General features: G+C 35.2%; 1 protein-coding gene across 1 annotated transcript; it reads right to left on the bottom strand.

The window, feature by feature from the left end:
• Positions 1 to 1602: 1602 nt before the first annotated feature.
• On the bottom strand, positions 1603 to 5182 carry LOC122194851 (NADPH--cytochrome P450 reductase 1). The gene is given in 10 exon segments (XM_052765007.1): positions 1603 to 1661; positions 2158 to 2230; positions 2838 to 3065; positions 3165 to 3259; positions 3346 to 3499; positions 3578 to 3661; positions 3744 to 3822; positions 3924 to 4033; positions 4899 to 4975; positions 5152 to 5182. Coding segments are annotated over 10 exon segments (990 nt in total).
• Between the last annotated feature and the right edge of the window lie 4494 nt (positions 5183 to 9676).

The raw sequence follows: 9676 nt of genomic DNA on the forward strand, positions 1-9676 counted from the left end.
GACACATCATAGAATGTTTTCCCTATGGCCTCCTAGATTTCAATCACCGTCTGAAATTCGATAAAGCGGCGGATTAGGGATAGGTTCATGGAATCAATTAGCCAACTCTTGACATGATTGTTGTCGATCAGCCAAGATTCGATTTGTTTCTCATACTCGTTGGTGGGCTTCGGTGTTTTTCCGGTGATCAAAAAGGACTTGTTACATGCCCCGATGTGCATCTCCATTAATTGAGACCACAACGGGTAGTTCGTATCGTCAAGGGTAATTCCGGTAGGGAATGGTGCGTTCGGGACATTCTGTACGATCATCGGGTTTGAGTTGGAAGAGTTTTCTTTGTTGCCCATTCGTAGATTTTTGATTCGTTGGATTCAGATCAAGTTCAACAATATTTGGAACACTCTGATACCATAAAGATTGATAACAGAGTGAATATGGAGGAAGGACCTTCCGATTTTTTGTAATTCTTTCACAAAACAATACATGAATTTATACATGGAAATTGATAACAACCTATTCTACATTGGGCCATAATTCTAGGATCTAATAATATATATACTATAATCAACACAAATCTTATCTATTTTTACATATTGCTCTCGCTAACAATGTCATCTTCAGGCACCGACATTATTAAAAATGTATTGTACAAACCTACCTACAAACATTAAAGATATGATTACACTACTAGAAAAACATCCTTTTACGACGCTCATTGCGCGTCGTAAAACGCGCAGACGACGCGCAAATGCGCCTCAAGAAAGGCCCTGTCATAAAGAGAGACGACGCGCATTTACGACACGCATTTATGACGCGCATTTACGACGCGCGGTTATGACACGCAATGCGTATCAAGGAAGGCCCTGTCATAAAGGAAGACGACACACATTTGCATGTCGTAACCTTACGATGCACGTGTTTATGACACACAATGCATATGAAGGAAGCCGTTGTCTAGAAAGGCCATGTCATAAATGAAGATGACACACATTTTTGCGTATCATAATTTTAAATGTTCTAAAAAAAATATATTTATATATTTATTAATTTTTAAGTTAAATTTGCATTTAATTTCTCATAATAGAAATACAATATCATATACAAAAACTACAATCCATTGCATAAAATTTCATGTCATACAATTCTATTGCTTATAATATCTAAATTTGCATATAATCTACTCTATACATCAAATTCCTACTAAGTAAAGTTGCATGTTGCCTTTCATAATTCTTTAAGACTAATGCTCCAAGCAGCTGATTATATGGATAAGCAGTTGTATATTGGCCCATCTCACTCAAGAATGACTTAGCCAAATTCAACTCCAAGTCTTTACTGCATCTTGCTGATAATGCTGCAAGATTTGAATCAAGTGGCTTCATATTCCTTTCTTCCATCAACTTTACCTGATGCACAAAATACACTGAAACAAAAAAACATTGTAGAGGAAGGGGTAATTTAGGAAAATGTGAGGGGTATCCTCTGCAAAACAAAACAAAAAATATCCTTTGCAAGATTTGCTCTTTAGTGTCCTCTGCAAAACAAAACAATAAATATATATCAAAAAATGAAATTTTTTATAGTTTTATATTATAATTATGTCTAGAGTATTGAATCTGAACCTTGTCTTTCATCACTAACTCCAGCACCTTTTGTAGCCCCTACAACTCCGCATAAAAGTTAGAAAAACTAAATATTTCAAAAATATCCCTAGGACTGTTTTCATCCCAAAATCTGAATTAAACCATAGGTGATGCTTCGATTTCATTGTTTCTTGCAACTTCAACATGAATTGTTCTGATGTTGTATGTGTAAAGTTTCACACTTTACAGGAGATTCTTGGGGAAGGAAAGAAGGTTAAGCTTGAACAGAAGGTAATTTAATATCATATGCTTTTGTGTTTTAAGGGTTAAACAAATCATTTCAAGATTTGAAAATTATTAAAAAAAATGTTATAATGGTAGAAAATAAATTGATAACCTTCTAAAATCTTGTAAGCTAAAATATATCCAATTAAAACAATGAAAATGTGATTTTGTTTTTGTTTTCAATGTTGTAGTAGTAGGAAGAGATGAAAGTTTGATATAATAAACAAAGCACTAAAAGTAGGTTGCTATTTCTTAAAAAGGAATTCAACTTTGGCATATTATATCTTACCTTCTCTGTTGGTGGCAACTGCAATGAGTTCTTTCACGGCTATATTAACAACTTTGGATACAAAATCATAACTCTGCATGGATTTTTTATAAAAAGGATTAAATAATCACTTAAATAAAATAAATGAAAGTTTATTGATGGATTCCAAATAAGGCTGTGTGATTATAGATAGAGTTGAATGCTGGAAACGATTGAATCTCAGGGTACTCATTCAAAACTCTAAGATCCGCTCACGATAAAAATCCAAAAAAAATAAATTAAAAATTAAAATTAGTATGTGAATTATGATAACTAATTTTAAATTTAATAAAAATAATATGAAGAAGCAACTCACAGAGATGAGAGTACATCCCTTTTCCAGGACCACCAGCTGAAAAGGATCCACCTCCTACTATTGTCTTTCGGTCTCTTCAAGCAGATATCCTTCTCTTTATGAGCAATACACAAAACAATACACATCTTGCTGATAATATATGCATGCTCATTTTTTGTCAATTCCAAAGTCCAAACGGATTCTAGAATCCAAATACCAAGCAACTCATCAAAAAGATTTAAAGGATCAAGAGCTGCAAGTTGGAAGATTAACATTTCGAGAGCTATATCAGTATGTGACAAAGTATATAAAAAATTAAGACATTTTTTTTAATCTTTAAAAAAAAAGTTTTTGAACATATGCATACTACTTTACGAATTTTGCATCCAAAAAATAAAACGGATGATCCAAGTTGGGATCTGGATTCCTTTAGGGCTAATCTTTCTTGAAGGAAACCCCTAAAAGGAGCCAATCTGGTTCCTGGACCAATCATAATAATTGGGATTTTAGGATCAGATGGAAGTCTGAAATTTGATGTTCTAACAAAAATAGGTGCCCAACTACAATCTTCACTTTCTGTCATTGGCACTGCAATCTGAAAAATAAAACCATAAACTTCAAATCTCATGTTTACCCTTTTGGTTGCTATTTATAGGAAGAAAAGAAAAAGTAACTGATAATTGATATTTGATACCTTCATCCAGGTGGAACAAACTCCTTTGTGGACACGTCCTGATGGTGTTTTCTCATACACTAATGCACAAGTAACATTAATCCTTTCTGGTGCCATTTTGTAAGATTAATAACATATAAATATTATTACATTCTTGAATTATTATTTTAATAAATAAAATCAAGATTATGGAAATAAACTTACTTAGGGGAGGAAGAAATTAAGTAGCATCTAGGTTGTAAGCGAGGGGCAACAGATGCAAAGAAAACACCAAGTGGAGGTTTAGCTGAAGGGAAAGCCTCCATGACTTCAAGAAGGCTTCTTTGGCTTGACACTATCCACTAAGCATATTCATCCTGAACAATATTTATCCAACAAATAAATAAATAAATAAATAACATCAATTTTCATATTAAGAAAAAGAAATCCCAAACGTTTCCAGCACGAGATGCAAGGAATTTCAGTCTCTCAGCTTCATCAGGATCAGTAGCATGAGCAGCTAGGGCAAGTAAAGCAGACTGAAATAAATAAGCATCAAGAATTTGTTAATTTAAAATTTGGATAATAATTATTTAAATAATAAATAATACATTGCTAGACCTTAGTGGTGGGGCCGACTTTTTCACCACATTTAATACCACCCCCACCCCCAATCTGTCCCATCTTCTCAAACCTTAACCTGAAACAAAAAAAAAGACGAATATAACCCTATCATTTTCTAGAGTATTTGACACTACCCCAAGTACAATCTCAATTTTATAAATAAGTTGATGAACAAACACTTCGCTGAACTCAAACTCTTCTTCATGATCATGGGAGCCATGATGACCTCCCTCCACCAATGACTCATATGTCCCTTCAAGTGCCACATAGGAATCACCTTGGTGTGTCTGGAACAATAAATAAAGTATATAATATGGTCTTTAAATATTTATCAAAAAATATAAACATGGTTAAAAAAAATAAAAAGAACATGACATACCCTGTTATGATGTCCCTTTAAAATGAAAGGCTTGGGTAGCAGCATCCATGGGACAACAATTGGAAACAAATCCAATATGAAACTAAGCATAACGAAACCCAGTTTGTGAAAATTGGTCCAAGTTGGTCCAATCCAATGAGATTTCATTAATCAAGATTTAAACTAATTCTTTTAGTCTTCCCTTCCTAATTTAGTCAAAGGCTGTAGATGGGTCTTGTTGTATAGGTAATAATATCCTCTTAATTTGTACAAAATTTTCAATTTTTTAATCCTTTTTTAAATTTGTATTTACTTTTTCTTTCCAATTAATTGGCAGTACTACAAGACATGGCATATCACTTCACACTTATTTAGAAAAGCACTGATCTTTCTGGCCCTTGTTTGCTGGTAAGCTTAAGGGCATTAACGTCTTTTTCCACATATGTAGCTTTCAAGGGCTATTTTCCAGGATCAAATTGTTTAGTTGTTCGGGATGTCAAAAACGTGTAGATGAATGAGAGACAATTGAATATTAGTAGCCTAGCCTTTGTATCATCAAAACAAGTAGGAACTATCAGCACATTATACTTTCTGATATCTAACCAATTATAAATAGCACTAAAGAGAAAACAATGAAAGACAGGGGATGGAAGCAAAATAGAAAGTGCTATTTGTACCTGGTAAAGCTTTCAAGACATAAAGAAACGCATGAAAAGGAATTTACTGGCTTCTGACTACCTCGTTAATCAAAACAGAAAAGGTTGGAGGTGTTGATCATAAGTATTTCAGCTAACCATCAAGGGCAACAACGCCTTCTGTTTCTTTTCTTCTTTCCTATCAATTTCACAATCCCAATTGTACTCCTTCTTCCCTGTCAAATAAAGCAAACAAAACAGAATCCTTATAATTTCCGATGTTTTCTTTTCCTAGTAAACTCAAACAAACAAACATCCCAGTATTCATTGATACTGGTCGACACAAACAAAAAAAAAAGAAAAAAGAAGAAGAATACGACCTGTGAGGTTCAAGAAAACCCCATCCGTTTACCTTCAATCAATGAAGACCACCACAGCTTCATTCTTCTTTTTCCTTCGATCTATCCAAACCCCAGAGGTCCTCCCATTCATTCTCAACGACCACTAGAGATGGAGTAGAATCCGGCGAGACCAAGAGAGGCTCCCACTTTTTTCATCGATTAGGACTCCACCCAAACGTTTCCTCCCTCCATTTATTTCATCGAAATCAGACAAGAACCCGACTCATTTACCTCGATTTTTACTGATGACGGAGTCTAAGAAGCCAAGGAAGGCTCACTGGGAACCGATAATTTCCTCCTCCTCCTCACAAATAGATCGATCGTCTTGATTTACCAGTCACTACTTGCCCTGCTCCATCGGACTAGTTGAGTCCCCTCCCTACGTGTAATCTACTGGCGACAAGGAAGAACAACTAAGGAGACCACCGGAGCGTCCCCCCCCCCCCCCCCCCCCCGGCGCTACGTCAGAGAAGAGCAGCTTCGCTGCTTCTCCCTTCTCTTTTCGTCAAATCGATCTCACAGCAGAGGTGCTTCCCCTTTCTCGATTGATTTCCATCATCGAGCCACCATGGCTGCTTGCGTTCCCATCTTCCTTGCTCATTAGATGAACCACGACCACCAGACCAAAACTCCTGCTACCTTCGTCATTCTGATTCCCCTTTTTCGATTTATGTGTGGGGATTAAGAAACAAACGAGAATCAAGATTTTAATTCTTAATATTGAGAATTGAGAGTATAATACTGAATTAGGGCTTTTTCTTACAATTTCAACATCAAGTAGGAGATATGGTGGTTCCAGTGGGTACAAGTAAATGAGCCTTGATCGATGTTAACGAACGGGGAAGAATCGGTGGCGGTGGTTGGAGTGCAAGGGAAAGAAGCAAGCAACACTCGATGTAGGGATGCGGAGGAAGATCGGAGAAGATTTTTGTGGTCAAAGAACACACCCAGAGCTAAAGAGGGGAAACAAGGAAGGAAGGCGGGTTTTCTAATTTTTTTATTTCCATTTTCCTGCTGCTAGTTGCGAGCGCATTTGTAAAATTATAAAGCGACATTTCTAGACGATACGACTTTAACATAAGCGCCCTCCGTGTTTTTTTTGTGAGACACTAATTCTAGGGCATGCAAGAATCCACATCCAAAATTCTTTAAAGTTCTAAAGATCCGACATTATTTTTAGGGCACGCCCTTTTGTGTATCATTAATCAGTGCGTATTGTAAAAAGCGTGTCATTAAAGGTCTGTTTTCTAGTAGTGTTACAAATTAATAAACACATTAAAGGAAATTTTTCCTTAAATTAAACAAAAAGAGTAAATACCATTTTCTGAACAATTTGCCAGAACAGTAGTAGGGTAAGAAACAAATATATATTTATCGTGGCGAATGTGGTTCTTCAGAAGGAGATTCGATTCGTTGTCCTTGAGAGTCCAACCATCATTAAAATAATTTGCTAACACTGTTTCTTTCTCATAAAAATGGTGTACTATTGTCACACCCCCAAACCGGAACGGTGGAAATGTTCGGGGGTGGATGACATCATATGTAGTATCACAACAACTACATCACAGTAATCAAAGTAAGCACAATCATTACATTGAATACATATAAAAATGTATTTACATATGTTTGATTCCTATTTATATACATTAAAAGCAACAAAATAAGGACGTGACTCTATATGCTATGTCTTCTCAAAAGTCTGCTAAGGTACCTGACTATTGATTTCCTAAGAATACAAGCGGTTTTGAAAAGAGTATCAGCATTAAGCTGGTGAGTTCATAAGCATGTTTTTGTAATGAAATTCTGTTAATGAATTAGTGAAAAATGTTTACTTGTTTCCAAGAAAATCCAATATTTTCTATAATATGAGTTTGTTACAACTTTCCATAAAGTACTAGTGTGATTGCCTGTTTACCACCAGATGAATTGTATAAGACTGCTTTGAATGTAAAACCCTTTTTGTATGAAAAATCCTAGCTTTCACCGGTATGTAAGTAGTTATAGTACTGAAAATAAAACTATGAGTTGAAATCCATGGAATCCTCCAATTGTATTATGAAATAGTTCCATTAATGAAAATAAAACTAATGAAGAATGAAATCCCATAAACAAAAAGGTTAGTTTATACTATTGTTAATCATATAACCATGCTTGATATGACCTAGTGAGCTTCAAAACGTTCTTCAAGTGTCGGAGATATGACATTTGTCACCCCAGGCATGCCTGCCTAATTATAGCTAGTAGTTCAAGTATGGGATTGTCAGTCCCGAATAGATCTATTCACAAATCTTATGCTCTCCCTCGAGGAGACTCTGGTTATACTATGATAGGATTTAGTCCAGTATACCAAAGTGTACAATTTAGAAGTGATGTCTCACAACCTTATATTAACTAGTTTACATGCAGTTCTGTATTGATCTATTGTATTTAAACACGTGTGCATACTTTATAGGGTAATAATTATGCTTAAATAATTATGTGAGTCGTATAACCATGCTTGATATGACCTAGTGACCTTTACAACATTCTTCAAGTGTTGGATATATGAAATTTGTCACCCCAGGCATGCCTGTCTAACTGTCACTAGCAGTTCAGGTGTGGGATTGTCAGTCCCGAATACATCTACTCACAAATCTCACGCTCTCCCTCCAGGAGACTCTGATTATACTATGATAGGATTTAGTCTAGTACACTAAAGTGTACAATTTTGAAGTGATGTCTCACAACCTTGTATTAACTTGTTTACGTGCAGTTCTGTATTGATCTATTGTATTTAAACGCGTGTGCATACTTTATAAGGTAATAATTATGCTTAAATAATTATGTAATAAAGTATTCTTGTTCCCAAGAATATCATAAACTAAGTATGTCATAGTTTATATGTTTAGCAATGTATAAGTTCTGAATTTGTATTACTGTATATTGAAATTCCATACTATTCCTGTTATAGTTTGCATGAAAATTATGTATTTGGTTCATGAGTTGATCTAAAAACTATGCAATTTGGCAGCATGTCGAAAACATCCCTTATGCTCATCATAATACAAAAGGGATAAAATATCTAAATATTTTATTAAATGTGGAAACCGTATAACTATATCCATTGCATCAGTTTTAAGTATTTTGAAATCTTTTTTGTATAAATTCACAAATCATTTTTGTTTGCCTTGTACCCCCCCACCCTTGAAAACATTAAAACCAAAAAAGCATAGGGGTATGAACTCATAGTTGGTTGTGTGAAAAGTCGGAAAGAGAAACTGGGAGTGAAGACCCTCGAGTTGGTGTACACGACACTTAACGGGATCCTAATATCAATTAAATACATTTATGCGCGAAACTATTGTATATAGTGTTGGAAAAACACTTGCTTTTAGTTTAGGAATGTTATCGATACTCAATTGAATAAGTGAAAGCGGGTTTTCAGCCAAGTTCACCTCTTAAGGAGGGTTAACGGCCATGAAGGGATTACGGCCGTGAACTGTTCTTGGTTGTGAACAACACCTTGAAGGGTTTACGGTCGTGAATGGTGTTGTAGAAGGAAATATGAATGTTTGAAGGTTTCACGGCCGTGAACGGATTACGCCCTTTGAAGGTTTGAAGATTTGAAGGGTTCCCGGCTGTGAACTCAAGAACGGTGATGCTTGATCCAACGAAAAACGCTTTTTAGAGGCTCCACAATAACGCCCAAAGGTGATTCTTGATGATTTTTAGAACAAAAGAGGGTATTTTTTTGATGTTTGCGGTTGAGAGGTTAGAGAGAGTCTTAAACTTAGGAATCATAAAGTTAGCATTATAGGCCCCCTTTTAACTGAACGTACTAACACTTGATTGTTATGTTTGTATTTTGTAATAATGTATGTTTTCCCAAGTTAAAGACTATCTTTAGTAGAAAATAGTTTGCATTTGCTTTTATGTGAGAAGATCACTATATGAATGTAATGGGAAAATTAAAGTGTAAAGTAATTTTGTGTAAAGTAACTACTAAAGCACTAACTACCTTAAAAAGAAATTGTTAATTAAGGTTTAAATGTGAGGAGGTTATAACCATACTGCTTGACGTGTCTTTAACACGTAACCTGATGGCGTCGAAACTGATGTGACATTTGTCACCCCTTGGGTTACCGTCCAAACTGTAGTGAACAATCGAGATGTGGGATTGTCAGTCCTGTATAGATTTACACACACATATCCGCTCTCCCTCTAGGAGACTCTGGTTACAAAACGTGACCTAACACCTATATTGCTAAGACGTGAATTAGTGTTTTCACATTATGGTTATCTTGTTCTTGTTATCGTATGTTCCTTCCTGTTCTTGTTATAGTATGTTCTGAACCCCTAAATTATACCTATTATAGTTATTAGTATGTTTGTTTTGTACTGTCCCTGATTTGTAGAAAAGACTCGATTATCTACTAAGTTATGATTGTACTTAAAAAAAAAGAGTTTTATAAACAACAAAGTGACATAACTTAAAAGAGTTTTTGAATTGATTTGATCACTTATAAAAGCATAAGAAATCCATTAATGTGACGTCTA

Source organism: Lactuca sativa, chromosome 6, assembly GCF_002870075.4.
Source record: "Lactuca sativa cultivar Salinas chromosome 6, Lsat_Salinas_v11, whole genome shotgun sequence".
NCBI lineage: Eukaryota > Viridiplantae > Streptophyta > Magnoliopsida > Asterales > Asteraceae > Lactuca > Lactuca sativa.